The 14,994-nt window shown below is 57.3% G+C and overlaps 1 protein-coding gene across 2 annotated transcripts in view; it reads left to right on the top strand.

Moving 5' to 3' along the window:
* Positions 1–14,994, top strand: part of SDK2 (sidekick cell adhesion molecule 2) — a 259,843-nt gene that overhangs the window by 209,447 nt on the left and 35,402 nt on the right. Inside the window, exons 26-36 of one of the 2 annotated variants that reach the window (XM_037808622.1) lie at positions 107–222; positions 834–1,023; positions 2,275–2,373; positions 3,254–3,448; positions 4,453–4,654; positions 5,647–5,750; positions 6,178–6,248; positions 10,366–10,501; positions 11,936–11,992; positions 13,087–13,188; positions 13,298–13,413. In XM_037808622.1, coding sequence (XP_037664550.1) covers positions 107–222; positions 834–1,023; positions 2,275–2,373; positions 3,254–3,448; positions 4,453–4,654; positions 5,647–5,750; positions 6,178–6,248; positions 10,366–10,501; positions 11,936–11,992; positions 13,087–13,188; positions 13,298–13,413 — 1,388 coding nt within the window. The remainder of the gene's footprint in view (positions 1–106; positions 223–833; positions 1,024–2,274; positions 2,374–3,253; positions 3,449–4,452; positions 4,655–5,646; positions 5,751–6,177; positions 6,249–10,365; positions 10,502–11,935; positions 11,993–13,086; positions 13,189–13,297; positions 13,414–14,994) is intronic. The other variant, XM_037808621.1, reaches the window with a different exon arrangement.

The following is a 14,994-nucleotide window of genomic DNA, read 5'->3' as shown; positions in this document are numbered from 1 at the left end:
CAACCAGCTCCTCCTCTGCCCCATGTCCTGCCCTGCATCCCTTCCCTGTAGGGTCCTCTCCGGCTCCTGAGCGAGTCCCTTCTCCCCACGCCCTTCCCTCCCGCAGTGCCCTCCTCCGGCCCCACCAACGTGTCGGCACTGGCCACTACAGCCAGCAGCGTGCTGGTGCGCTGGAACGAGATCCCCGAGGCCGAGCGCAACGGGCTGGTGCTGGGTTATAAGGTGCGTCTCAGATCCAGGGAGGGGTGGTGGCAGCCCCCTCCCCAACCTCCCCCAGCCTCTCCTGTGCCTCCTGGAGTGGATCCAGGTCTCCAGGGCAGCCAGGGAAGCCCCGTGCTCAAGGTTAGGGAGATCTCGGCCAGAGCCCAGTGTCTTTTGGGCTGCTCCACCTCCCCAGGAGCAGGGGGCCATGCGGGGTGCCCCAGGCCTCACCCACTGCTCTGATAGGCCCAGCTTCCAACTCCACATCTCCTAAAAGTCCTCTCAGAGTGAGCTGTGTCTAGCAGCATGGTCTCACCCTGGCCTGGGTGTCTGGAGACATGGGTTGCTGTCTGGACCCTGCCCTACTTGCTGTTCAACCTTGAGCAAGGAATGCCCCCTCTCTGGGCCTGTTTTCTCATCTGGATGCTCTCCAAGGACCCTCCCAGTTCTGGGACTCAGGGTCCATTTCTGTTTCCCCATCCCTCTGGAACACTAGCTTTGCAATTACCCCAGACCCCCTTGGGGCCATGCCACTCCAAAGAGCCCAAGTCTGCCCACCCGGTGCCCACCCACCCTGCTCCTGGGCATGAGACCAGATCCCAGGCCCTCACCCCCTTTGTGGGCTCTGGCAGGTGGTGTATAAGGAGAAGGACTCGGACTCCCCACCGCAGCTCTGGCTGGTGGAAGGGAACGCCTCACGCAGTGCCCAGCTCACGGGCTTGGGCAAATACATTCTGTACGAGATCCAGGTGCTGGCATTCACGCGCGTCGGGGACGGCAGCCCCAGCCACCCCCCCATCCTGGAACGGACTCTGGATGATGGTGAGACCCCTCCCTATCTGGGGAGGCTGGTGTGGGGTGGAGTACCCTCTTCCTGCCCTCTGGGGTCAGGCATCTGCCCAGGGCTGCCCCGTGGGGAAGGAGCCACTGCGAGTGGATGCTGACGCCATCGTGTGCTCCTAAGAGAGAAGAGGCCATGCAAGGGCGGCTTTGCATCCACTTCTGTCTCTTGCTCTGTCTCCAGCTCAAGTGTTCAGAATAGGGACCTGGCATCAGTTTTTATTGCTCTTTCTCCTGGGGCAGCTTCTATTTAAGGATGGCAAGAAGGGAAGCCTTGCCTTTTTCCTGGGCATGCAAGCCTCCCTGTCCTGTTTGCAAAAGGGATGCCCATCAGGCTCCAGGCATCCAGCCCACAGCAAGCCCCACTGCAAAGGCTGACGGATACAGCCTTTCCCCACTTCTCCCTGCACACACACCCATGCACGGCCCACCACAAGCATTTGCGGGGTCCAGACCAGAGGGCCAAGGGAAGCCCATGCACCATATGTCTGTGCATTTAAAGTTATAAATCAGGCTAATGAACTGTTAAATTAAATGTGTTTGAGCCTCTTGCCTTGACAAATATACCCTCATAATGGTCTAGAAGGCCATGTTCAAATATAAAATTCTCAGGCTTATGGTGTTCAGGGCTGGGTTGTGGCAACGCGGGAAGAGTTGCCCTCAGTCTACCTGCCCCCATTTCCTTCCCACTGTCTTCTCTGACCCACATCATTCCATCTCCATCCACACACCCAAAGCAGCTCAGTCCAGGGGTGCACCCACCAACAGCGTGTTCTCCCCTCCCCCAGGAGGTTGGATCTAGGGCAGACGCCTGTGCAGACCCTGGAGGTGGGCAGGGAGGGGCAGGGCAGGCTCAGGGATGGGGGGCCACATCCTCTTGCTCCTCAGACCCCACGGGGAGGGGCACAACTGGAGGGAATCAGAGGGAACCTTCTTTAGAACACCCCCATACCCCCTCCTGAGGTCGGCCCAGCCGTATGTATATTCACACATATGCAGACACCGAGCCCAAAGGAAACTGGCTTCCTTCTAATTCCTGCCAAATAAAGCATATGTAGAGGGTAGAGACCCCACTGGATTCCCTTCCGGGTCCCTAGCTCCTAACCCAGGGCTGGGACAGAGGGGTCCTCACCTACTTCCCCAAGCTGGGGCCCTCCCCCGGCCACCCACCCCCCACTCTGCTGGAACTGGTCTGGGGCCTCACTGTCCCCTCTCCTCCGCCATCCCCTCCAGTCCCAGGACCGCCTGTGGGCATCCTGTTCCCCGAGGTGAGGACCACGTCCGTGCGGCTGATCTGGCAGCCCCCCGCAACCCCCAATGGCATCATTCTTGGTAAGCCTTTATCTTCTCCCTGCCCAGCCCCCCAGGGGCTGTAGGTGTAGAGGAGGCAATTGGGTGCTGGCAAGAGGGAGATCAGGACCAGGGAGGGAGGGGATCTGAGTCTTATTTCTCCGGCTAGAAGCCTCGGTCCATAAGATTATCTGCTGGAGGACAAGGTTGGGGCTCAGGTCCCTTAAGGACCTTCGGTTGGCTTTGTGCCCCCAAACATCCCTGATCCCCAGGTCAGCTGCCGATTTGTCGGCCTCGCCTGCTGTTACTACGTGTGGCCAGGCGGGGGCGTGCTCACTGCTGGGAAACAGCAAAGCACCGGGAGAGGCTGCATGTGGAAAGCATCCTTTCATGGTAAAAGGTTCACACGCGTGCGTGTACACGCGCACACACACACAGCCATCCTCATGGGAGAAGACACATGGGGTTGCAGTCAGTAGCTGCGTGAGCATGAGTGAGCGGGCTTCCCGGCTCCCTCACCTGTAAACGAGTGGAATTGGCTCCCATGTGCCTGTTCCAGGACTATCCATCCTGCTGTCCTGCCGTCCAGCTGTCCTCCCTCACCTGTCCAGGATGGATGTCACACCTCCAAGTGTGAAGTCGGGGGTGGGGGGTAGGGCAGGCACTTTGGAATTGCAGTCACTCGCCTGCCGGATGGCTGGTCTGGGCTCTCCCAGCCTCGGTTTCCTCACTGGGGAAACTGGTCTATGGGGACCAGAGGCCCAGGGTGTCGAGTGCCCGTCTGCACCCCATGTGGCCCACGCTCCCTGAGTGGCCAAGTGAAGACACTGCACTGGCTGAGGGAAGAATGATCCTTTCTCGGGGCTCTGCTTGGAAAGCTCGCCCAGCATGCCAGTGCGGCCCTCTCCTGCCTCCCCCGCAGCTTACCAGATCACGCACCGGCTCAACGCCACCTCGGCCAGTGCCGCCACGGTGGAGGTGCTCGCCCCCGGCGCCCGCCAGTACACGGCTACTGGCCTCAAGCCCGAGTCCAGCTACCTGTTCCGCATCACGGCCCAGACCCGCAAGGGCTGGGGAGAGGCTGCCGAGGCCCTGGTGGTGACCACGGAGAAGAGAGGTGACCGCCCAGGGGGCTGGGGAGGCCCGGGGAGAACAGAGGGGGTGCCCCAGCCATCCCCAGTGCTCGGAGGACCTGGCTGGGGACCTGCTAGTTATGAGTGAGGTGGTCCCCATTTGGAATAGCAACTGGGCTCATAGCTCCGAAGCCAAGGACCGCGAGGGGCTGGGGCTTCCTGAGCTGAGCTGGGGGGTGCTGCCCCGGCTTCTGGTTTTCTAGAGGGGAGGGAGATGACCGTGTCCTTTCCCCTCTCCCCCCTGCTCTGCAATTTTGGCAGCCCCGGCCACCCAGGGCTGGGACCTCACCTGGGTCCCCAGAAGCTGCCCAAGTTGGCCTGAGGCACAGATTCACGGGAAAGTGATTATTAGGAAATGTCCCCAGGATGAAACGATAGGACAGTGGTTCCCACCAAGGGCTCTTTGTTCCCCTTCCCCCAGGGGACACTGGGCAATGTCTGGAGATTTTTTGATTATCACAGCCTGGCAGGGGTGGGGTATGCTACAGGCATCTAGTGGGTGGAGGCCCGGGGTGCTGCTAAGCATCACCCCCCAGTGCACAGGTCATTCGGCACAGCCAAGGACGATGCAGCACAAAATGCCAGTCGCACCCAGGCTGAGAAACTGCACCGGGGGTGGGGAAGGGAGACTGGGGAGGGAAGGAAGCCACGGGAGGGGATGGGATAAAGCAGGTCCTGCGGAGGGAACGCTTGGCTCAGTCCCACTCAGTGGAGCAGGGCAGGGGCACAGGAGCTGGGAGATGTAAATCCCCAGGCACCTGGGCTCCCGCAGCCTAAGGGCAGGGACCCCCACCAGGAGAGATGGGGGCTTCGGTGGGGAGTGAAAGCACAGGGGGTCTGCGTGCCTGGTGATGGGGGAGCAGGGGAGACCTGAGTCCAGGGCCGCCCCCTGCCCTCCCCGGAAAGAGTCCACCCTGCTCCTGGCCCAGCACCCGGCCTCGCCTGGGCTCCCTGGCCCACCTGCTCCTCCCGCCCCGCCCCCTCCCAGACCGCCCGCAGCCCCCCAGCAAGCCGACGGTGCAGCAGGAGGACGTGAGGGCGCGCAGCGTGCTGCTGTCCTGGGAGCCGGGCAGCGACGGGCTGTCCCCGGTGCGCTACTACTCGGTGCAGATGCGCGAGCTGCCCGGCGGCCGGTGGGCGCTGCACTCCGCCTCCGTGAGCCACAACGCCTCCACCTTCCTCGTGGACAGGTGAGGCCCTGCCGCCACCAGCAGCTCCAGCCGCCCCGTCCGGGCTGGGCAGCACCAGCGGGGATCCCGGGGAGGGCGTCTGAGAACAGGAACAGCCTCATCTGTTCCCAGCACCCCCGGGGAACCTGCCCCGTCCAGTCTATCCTAATTTCTTCTCCCCCTTCCGTCTCCCTCGGCTCTGCAACCCCAGGAGCCACCCCACCCGTTCATCTCCTGCAGTTCTACCTCTATCCCACCCTCCCTCCCCGCCCTCTTTCCCATCCTCCTCCCCCAACCTGCCTCTCTCTCTCTCTCAAGCCCTGTTTGGATCGCCTCTTAATCAGCTATTTCTGGAACCCCAAAGTCCCCCTTTAGTGAAGTGCTTGCCATCCTTCATTAGCGATTCTTCCCAGCCAGGCAGCATTTTCCTCTCCATCTTTAATAGGGGAGTGGAGACTCAACTGAAAGTCTGGCTTTAATTTAATTCCTAGTGGGTTGCATTTTTTATATTCCAGTTGACGTGACCAGGAGTTTTGAGCAATATTTCCCTCCTTCTCCCCCATCCCCACCCACCAACAAATCAGAAAGGGAGGCGTTTGCTCAGAGAGGAAATGAGGCCCACACAGGGTGGTGCCGGGTAACTCTTAAGAACCTAACTGCTTCCTACATTTACGAAATTCAAGAAGGGATGACAGTTTGGGGGCAGGAGTTTGTTCAGCCGGGAGGTACTGGGCATTTATAAGCACGTGGTCTCCTGAGGTCCTTTATAACTGGAGCTACAGGCGAGACCACGCATTGAGAAGGCCTGGGGGTCTGGGGGGCCTGGTCTGGGCATTTGGGACCCTGGGGCTGGCCCCAGGACCCTTCTGAGCCTCCCCGTCCCCTTCTATGTGGTGGATGGGGACCCCCGCCCCCCTTTCCCATGCAGAGCTGGAACAGTGAGAGCCCAGGGGGAGGCACTGGTGAGGCCGCTGTGGGGAGCCTTCGTTTGCTGAGCCAGATTCTCCCCATAGGCTCAAGCCCTTCACGTCCTACAAGTTCCGAGTAAAGGCGACTAACGACATCGGGGACAGCGAGTTCAGTGAGGAGTCGGAATCCCTGACAACACTGCAGGCCAGTCAGTGTCCTGACCCGACCCGGGTCTTTTTTGATTGTGGCCCACTGGGTACTTCCTGGGCATTGGCGTGCTCTTTGGAGCCAGGAGCCTTCAAAGACAGAGACCCCTTCATCTGGGTTCCCGGTGCAGAGCCCAAGGGAAGCCCGGGCTGGGGGAGGCCCAGAAAGCCTGTGGGTAGCAGGGGTGGGGGGTGCTCTGGGGGGGGGGGGCCTCAGCAGCAACCAGGGACTCTGAGGGGCAGAGTGGAGGAGCCCTGGGACTCTTGGTCAGGGTGGTACATCCTCTTACCCACCACACTGGGCTCTCTGTGCTCCAGAAGCCAGGTCAGTGATGATTTAAGCTGGAGCTGCCCCTGCAGACCAGGATCAGCAGAATCTGGTCCCTGGCAGGGGAGCCCCAGAGCTCACCTGTCTGCCTTTCTCCGCAGTCCCCGATGAAGCACCCACCATCCTCTCAGTGACGCCGCACACCACCACCTCCGTGCTGATCCGCTGGCAGGTATGGCCTGATGGGGAGGCAGGAAATCAACAGCCCCCAAGGGCTGCCTGGGGCCCCCAGGTTCTCTGCCCTCAGGGTTCCCAGGAAGGTATGAGAAAGCCTGGCATGGACACATCACAGTACGGGCTATGGACACACACGTGTGTAAACATGCACACATAGCACATACACACACATGCACATAAACATGCACACACACCTGTGCACACATGCATATACCCGTGCATGCATGCAAATACACAGATGTACAGATGCACACATGTGGACACATACACACCATTAGGTCTGCTGAATCCTTGGACAGAAAAGTGTGTGGGGCTTCCAGGACCCCCAAAGTCTCCATCACACCCAGTCACACAAGTCAGTGAAGAGATTCCCTCATAGGCCCAACACAGGTGCACCTGTGACAGGTGCTGCCCTCCATCCAGAAACCCATGTCCTGGCAGAGAACAAGCACCCCTGGCTTCCTTGCCCTCCCCCAGCTGCCCACTCCAGCTGACAGGGTGGACACTGCCTGGCCAGCCACTGCCTGAGGAGGGTCCTGGCGCATATCCCAGCTGTGCTGTGAGCCTTCCCCCCATCAGCACCCCCCCTTGCCCTTCGAGTGCAGCCTCAGGCTCAGCAGATCCCCCACAGAAGCCCCAGTGGGGCAGAGCTCCTGCCTCCACTTCTGGGGGTCAAAGAGTCAGGCACCCACCAGCACCCATCCGCAGCCCCCACCCCCACCCCGAGAAAGGAGAGTGCTTGGAGAGGAGACCTCAGGCCCCTCCCCAAGCCAGAGGTGCAGAGATCCCTGAGGAGCACTCCCTAGAGGGAAATGGCCCCAAAATGCTGGAGCAGGTGGGTCCAAAGCGGCAAAGGGGGCAGAGAGGTGCCCTGTAGCCGGGAAACAATTAAGGAAGTAATAAAAGTTGAGCTGTTTCAGCAGGTTTTTTAAAAAAGGCATCATAAAAAGTAGTTTCCACCTCCTCCCAAAGACTGTTCCCAACTGAGCTGTGGATGGAAGCAGACAGCAAAGGAGAAAATGATGAGAGAGCGCGGGCTCTACATGCCAAAGAGCAGGGAGAGGAGAGGAGTGGGCTCCCGGGACACTCCAGGATCTGGTGGCTGGCGCTAAAGCAGAGGGGGTGGGGGCAGGGGGGGGACTGGCGTTCGTGTGAGGAAGTTTCTAGAGGAGAAACAGCTCTATGAAAAGACCTGTGTGCCCAGAGTTGCACTTCGGACACCAACGATGCTGTGTGATCTTGGGCAAGTTCCTTTACATCTCTGAGCCTCAGCCTCTGTTCTAGTTTGCTAACGCTGCAGAATGCAAAACACCAGAGGTGGATAGGCTTTTATAAAACGGGGGTTTATTTCACTACACAATTACAGTCTTAAGGCCACAAAGCGTCCAAGGCAACACCTCAGCAATCGGGTACCTTCACCAGAGGATGGCCAATGGCGTCCGGAAAACCTCTGCTAGCTAGGAAGGCAGCTGGCATCTGCTCCAAAGCTCTGGCCTCAAAATGGCTTTCTCCCAGGACATTCCTCTCCAGCAAGCTTGCTTCTCTTCAAAACATCACTCACAGCTGCACTCACTGAGTTCTCTCTCTGAGTCAGCTGATTTATATGGATCCACTGATCAAGGCCCACCCTGAATGGGCGGGGCCACGCCTCCATGGGAACATCTCATCAGAATCATCACCCACAGCTGGGTGGGGCACATTCCAAGCAAATCCAACCATCACCAAAACGTCTGCCCCACAAAACTACAAAGACAATGGCATTTGGGGGACACAATACATTCAAACCGGCACATTCCACCCCCTGGACCCCAAAATGACATTATCTTTCCAAATACAAAATACATCCGTCCCACAACAACATCACAGAAACTTACATCACCTCAGTAACAATAGTCAAGTACAAAATCCCATCAAAATCAATTTAGGCATGGTCAGTCCTAAGGCATAATTTTTCTTTAGCTGTGGATCTGTGAACTTAGAACAAGTTGTGTGCTCCCAATATACAAAGGAGAGACATTCACAGGATAAACATTTCCATTGCCATAAGGAGAAACAGTAAGGAAAACAGGGTTAACAGGAGCAAAACAGTTCCTAAAACCCGCAGGACAAACTCCATTAGATTTCAAAGTCTGAGAGTCATTTACAGAACAACGTTGCATCCTTGGGGCTTGAGAGAGCGGGAGTCTAATGCTTCCTAAGTGCCTTTGTAGAAACCCTTTTCTCTCCAAATGCTTGGGTGAGTGCTCCAACATTTTCACACATTGGGGAGACCACCTTCTCTGCCCCACCCTCCTCAAACTTCAGGGCAGCTCCCAGATTCCCTTCCATCTCCGGGGCACATGCTCAACCCCTTCAGAACAGTGTGGAGGCAGCCAGGCTCTCCCCAATTCCCTGGGAATGTGCTCCACCCTCTTTCGGACCTGAGGTGGCAAAACTCTTCCAGAGCATCGAGGCGGAAAGCCTGCCCTCGACCTCCAGGGCAAACTCACCCTTTCCATGCATGTGGGCTGCTCCACTCTCCCAGCCTGAGACCTCCTGACTCCAGACCTCAACCTCCATGGCTCTGTCTTTGAAGAAATTCTTCCTTTAATTTTTTCCTTGTCTGTCTCCTCCAGTCCAGACCGGCAATGGCTCTGTCTATAAAGATCTTGCAAAAATTCTGTTGGCTTTGCATGAAGCACATAGGGGTCAAAGCCATTAGACAATAGGACTTTCCACAAATCCTTTCTGGATAATTCCATCTCCAATCTTGGCTTGTACTGAAATGGCGGCTGGGTTCCATGTTTGGTTACATCCTCATGTTGGGCTATAGCTTCAGGGATTCCACCTCCTGGAAGCTCGTAATTTTCCAAGCGATCAGCTTCTGGTCTCTTTGAACCCAAGAGTTCAGTTCTAAGTTTATCTCTCTCCGCTCGCATTTTACTATAAGCTGCAAGGAGAAGCCAGGATACCTCCTCCACATGTAGTCTGGAGATCTCCTCAGCTAAGTATTCCAGGTTGTTGCTTTCAAATTCTTCCTTCCATCCGACACCAGGACTCAATTTTGCCAAATTCTCTGCCACTTTAAAACAAGGATCACCTTTCTTCCAGTTTACAACAACACATTCACCATTTCTGTTCAAGTCCTCGTCAGAAGTATCTTTAGAGTCCATATTTCCACAAACAGTCTCTTTAAAGCAGTTTTGGTCTTTTCTATCAAGCTCCTCACAATTCTTCCAGAGTCTTCCCCTTATCCATTTGAAAAGCCGTTCCAACATGTTTGGTATTTGCAAACTCAGCAGCAAAAGCACCCCACTTCTCTGGTACCAAAATCTGTTCTAGTTTGCTAATGCTGCAGAATGCAAAACACCAGAGATGAATAGGCTTTTATAAAACGGGGGTTTATTTCACTACACAGTTACAGTCTTAAGGCCACAAAGCATCCAAGGTAACACCTCAGCAATCGGGTACCTTCACCGGAGGATGGCCAATGGAGTCCGGAAAACCTCTGCTAGCTAGGAAGGCAGCTGGCGTCTGCTCCAAAGCTCTGGCCTCAAAATGGCTTTCTCCCAGGACATTCCTCTCCAGCAAGCTTGCTTCTCTTCAAAACATCACTCACAGCTGCACTCACTGAGTTCCCTCTCTTTGAGTCAGCTCATTTATATAGCTCCACCGATCAAGGCCCACCCTGAATGGGCGGGGCCACACCTCCATGGGAGCATCTCATCAGAATCATCATCCACAGCTGGGTGGGGCACAGTCCAAGCAAATCCAACCAGCACCAAAACGTCTGTCCCAGAAGACTACAAAGACAATGGCATTTGGGGGACGCAATACATTCAAACCGGCACAGCCTCCTGCTCCGTTAAATGGGGGATTAAGTCGTGATTCTCTCCTTCCCCATCTCGCAGGAAACCCTGGGTGATGAAATGACCTGCTTGGAAATGCTTTGTAAATTTAAAATGCTGGATGTTATTTGATTTGTTTTCCCGGTTGAGACTCAGTCCTGTTGGCAGGAACTTCTTCCTACCCTGAGGCTGCAGTGCATGGCCTGGAGGGGGGTCGGGGCCCTGCGGAAGGGGGGGGAGCGGGGGTCCAGGGCCCCTCCCCACTCCCCACTCCCTGCCCTGCAGCCGCCCGCGGAGGACAAGGTCAACGGCATCCTGCTGGGCTTCCGGATCCGCTATCGGGAGCTGCTCTACGAGGGGCTGAGGGGCTACACAGTGCGCGGCCTGCACAACCCCGGGGCCACGTGGGCGGAGCTCACCCGTGAGTGGCAGCTGCAGCCAGTCGGGGGCGGGGGGGGGCCGCTGCCGCATCCCTCCAGTCCTGCAGCCCGCACCCTCCCTTCCTCTGCCCCGGCTCCCCGGAATCCCTCTAACCCAAGGCCCCGCCTCCCTCCCCGTGTGTGCCTCTCTCCCGGCCTCATTCATTCTCTTAGCGAGGAGTCACTGAGTCCCTCGACACGCCCCCAGCCCCTGGGGGTCCCCGGATGAAGGAGACAGGTGGCGCTTACAGGCTGGGGGGTGGGGGTGGGGGTAGCCAGGCGTTAAAGAAGTAAACCCTGAAATAGATGGAGGAGGTCGGTTGTCATGACAGCGGTAGAGGAAGAGTGTTCCACGGGAGCCCAGAACCCCGGTGGGAAAGACTTCCCTCGGGAAGGACACTGCAGGGTGGCTCCCCTCAACCCGGCGAGGAGGGGCCGAGTGGGGAGGGAGCACAGAGCTCTCCAGGGACCCCAACGCCACCTGGTCACATCCAGGAGCAGCTGCCCTGGGCCCCTCTCATTTCTCCGGGGTCAGCGGCCCTGCCCCGTGGCTGTCGGAACCCAGCCCGCCTCTCTGAGACAGGGAGAGGGGGCGACAAGCAAGGCATGACATGGTTAAGGTCACTTTGGTGGCAGTGAGGGTGAGGATCCGGTGAAGGGAACCAGAGCCGAGGAGCCCAGCTGGAGCCTCTCGCAGTAACGTAGGCCCGTGAAAGATGGTGGGTCACAGGCATAGACGATGCAACAAGCCCCATTGATTAGTGCAGGGAAGCGGGACCCCACTAGGTCACGGGGCCACTCGTGCAAACTGAACCTGGCAGGAGAAGAGGGACCGTTTGGGAGCCACTCAGTTTCAATTTTTCCTCCCATAACTCTTTTAAACCTTTTGTGCCTCGTCTTCTAGAGATTGTTAGCAGACAACAAAATGATTGAATATGTAGCAAAGGAATATTAATAGAAAAACTCAGAAGTAGCTGATCCAACAGCTTGTGCTGTTTTTTTTGTTTTTTTTGTTTTTTGTTTTTTGCAGACATGCTTGTGGTTGTGACTGTATAATACAGTCATATTTCCTGGTAATGATATTGTTTCTGGTTCATATGAGAATATTAACGATACCAGTATATCACGGTGGTTCTCCAGGAGCTCCGGCTTTGAGCTAGAGGGTTCCGCAGAGCTGCTACCGGGGATGCTAGGCTCTAAAGAGCTTGAGATAGATACCTGTGACCTGTCTTCAGAGCTGTCTCCTTCCCCCCACTCCTGTCCTGGATCCTAACGTACAGTTAGGATTCCAGAACCTTCCACAATCTGCACATCGGTTGCCAGGCCAGCTGGAGGGCCCCCACTCTCTGCCATCCCCCTTGTGGAGTGTGATGTGTGTACACTAACCTCCTCCGTCTGCTGTCTCCTCTGGCCCCCACGCCTCCCCCGTCCCATAGCCGTGTACTCCACGCGGAACCTGAGCCGGCCCAGCCTCACGCAGTACGAGCTGGACAGTAAGTCCCCTGCATGGCGGCTCCTGATGCCACTGTGTCCAGGGCGGGGGTGGGAGCGGGGCCTGCGAGAAGGCTGACCTTGGGCTGGACGGTGCACGCCGCCCCCAGGATCCTTGCGGGCCGGGACCTGCCTTTCCATGCATGACTTTCCCAAGAAGCACAGAAAGGTGGGGGTCGCCAGGGAGTCTCCCCCGGCCCACCTCCTGCCAGGTGTGGAAGGAGAAAAGGGAATGTCATAGCCATGAGCCTGGCAGGTCCCCGAGGCCGCAGCTGGCTCGGCAGCGTCCGCGGCACTGCTGCCTGTCTCGCCCAGTCTCGCCCGGTCAGGGAGCACGTGGCAGCACAGCCTGGTTTCCCAATCCGAGGCCCCACACCTGGAGGGAGCAGATGCCAGTTTTGTTTACCAGCCTCTGTCTCCCGTCAAGGGCCAGGAAGTGTCTCTGCCCCTGGATACCCCAAGCCCTTGCTCTTTTTTCTGAAGTCCCAGCTATGGGCAAGAGAACCCCATGCTTCGTAGAAAAGAAACACTGGTTCAGACCCAATTTAATTGGGACTGCTTCTCTCTCCCAGCTCCTGTCCAGGCATCTTTGCCCAGGCACCCCAAACTTGGCAAAATCTTGGGATTTTCTCGGCCCAAAATTCGTATCCCATGAACCCCTGCTCTCTAGGGCAGAGCCCTCTTGTGCAAAGAGCCGTCTGATGGGGGCTCAGGGGCCTGGAGCTGGGAAAGTTAAGCCTCAACCTGCCGGGTAGGAGCACAGGAAGGGAAGGGGTGATCCGTGACCCAGGATGCCCGGGACAGTCGGGTTTGTTGTCCAGCCCCCTTCCCGTCTCAGAGGGGTCCCAGTTTGGACGATAAAACCCACGGCCCCCTGGGCCAGAAAGCAGCCAGCGTCACCCTGCGTCCACATGGCGGGGGGCAGGGAGGGTCATGCCTCCTCCTGGGCAGCCCACCACCCTCCTAACTTTCCATGAACCCTCCTGCAGGGGATCAGAGGTGCAGGGGTGCTCCGTCCCGCTCCCCACAGCCTCCGCCCTCCGTGCCGGACCCCGGCGGGGCGCTAACCTGTGCGTGTTTCCTTCCCGCCCACCAGACCTGAACAAGCACCGGCGCTACGAGATCCGGATGAGCGTGTACAACGCGGTGGGCGAGGGGCCCTCCAGCCCGCCCCAGGAGGTCTTTGTAGGGGAGGCAGGTGAGCGCCGCCCACCTTCACCGGCCAGGAGAGACGTGGGATCAGAGCCCCCAGAGCTCCACTAAACCAGCTCCCTCAGCCCTAAGTCCGCTCACCTGTCCCCCCCCAGTGCCGACTGCAGCGCCCCGCAACGTGGTGGTCCACGGCGCCACAGCCACACAACTGGACGTAACGTGGGAGCCACCTCCGCTGGAGAACCAGAACGGGGACATCCAGGGCTATAAGGTAGGGGTCCTCCAGCAGGGCAGAGGGTCCCAGAGAGGCCCAGAGGGGCAAGGGACCTGCTGGGGGTGGGGAGTGACTCATAGTGGGGGCACCGGGACCTTCCCCTTCCCTTGCCTGCTTGCACCAGATCCACAGAAATATTGTGCAGCTTGAGCAGAACTACAACCTTCCCGTGCAGCGTCCTAAGGGCAGGCTGAGCTCAGCTGCAAGATAGTCAGCTTGTTGTCATTTGAGCCCTGCACGCACACTCCTCCAGCCTTGGTCCCCTCAGGGTGGTTATTTGGCTCAACCTACTTATAATCTTGATTCTGATGGGATGAGCCATAGGCCTCCTGGCTAGTATTTGGAAATCTATGCTTTAAAAAAGACTATTAATAGATTTTGGATAATGTCATGTGTTATGCACAGAATTCAGTCAGTCCCTGACATTCACAAAGGGTGCTTTGGAACTCTTTCATCCCCTTAAAGCCCTGTAAAGCTATGGAGTATGGGTTTTTATGCCCATTGTACAGTTGAGGAAACTGAGACCAGTTTGGGTGGCCCGGTAAGGTTGTGGAAATGCAGATAGCAAAGACGCAGAGCCCCAGTCTGCGGGCTCTCACATTGGGAGCAGAAAAGAGACAGCGTTGAACACTCAATCACTAGAGGGGGTGGTGGAAAAAATGTAAGGTGTCTCTTTGGGTTGAGCAGTTGGGAAACACAGCCCTTGGCCCTGCTTGGGGCCCACCTTCTGCGCCGGAGCCCACAGCGACTCTGATTCGCAGCGTCTGTGTGCAATTCCAGAGAGCAGCCCCAGTGCAGTGGCCAGGATGGGGGTTGTATGGAGCCTCGTGGTTTCCCCCAGCCCAGCCCTCACTTTCCAGGCAGGGAAACTGAGGCTCAGCGAAGGCAAGTAGCTTCCTCGGGTCACACAACTTGTTAATACGAGCAGCCCCGATTTAGGACAGAATCCAGTTCGGAGTCTCTTTCCATCGGGGGTGAAGGAGCCGGGAGGAGGGAGAAAAGGCATCCTGCCAAGGAAGCTCTAAGGACAGATATATCACTCCAGCCTTGTCCGGAAACACCAGCTGGCAAAGCTAAATAGTGCACCCCCAGCATATGCTTCCCAGAGAAGAAGGAGCCAGACGGAGCCCACAAAGTTAGCAGCCTCCAGACTGCCGAGCGTGGAAGTCTCGAGTTAATTTACAGACCCAGGACACGAGTGTGGGTGCACAGACACCATAGATGACACGTGATGCCTCTGTGGTCCTGCCTGGGCAGCAGCTGTGGACATTTCCCGGATAAATGGGGAACTGCTGTCCTCCCGAACCTGTGCTGCATCAGTGCCCAGCAGGCACAGCTGAAAGCGACGTGCATTTGGGTCAGATTTGAGTCATGTTGTGTTACACCAGCAGGCACGTTCGTGCACACTCACAGCTTAATAACATGCACTTCTTGGGCAATTACTTTGCACCCAGAGCTCTTCTGCTGGGAAAGAATAAGGCAGTGAGCAGAGACAACGTGAGTTTACATTGTAGGGGCAGAAGACTAACGACATACAGAAGTCAAACATGTTGGAAGTCAGTTGGTGGTTAATGAAGC

The sequence above is a fragment of the Choloepus didactylus genome, chromosome 18 (genome assembly GCF_015220235.1).
Source record: "Choloepus didactylus isolate mChoDid1 chromosome 18, mChoDid1.pri, whole genome shotgun sequence".
Taxonomy (NCBI): domain Eukaryota; kingdom Metazoa; phylum Chordata; class Mammalia; order Pilosa; family Megalonychidae; genus Choloepus; species Choloepus didactylus.
This window is presented reverse-complemented; position numbering and strand designations above follow the sequence as displayed.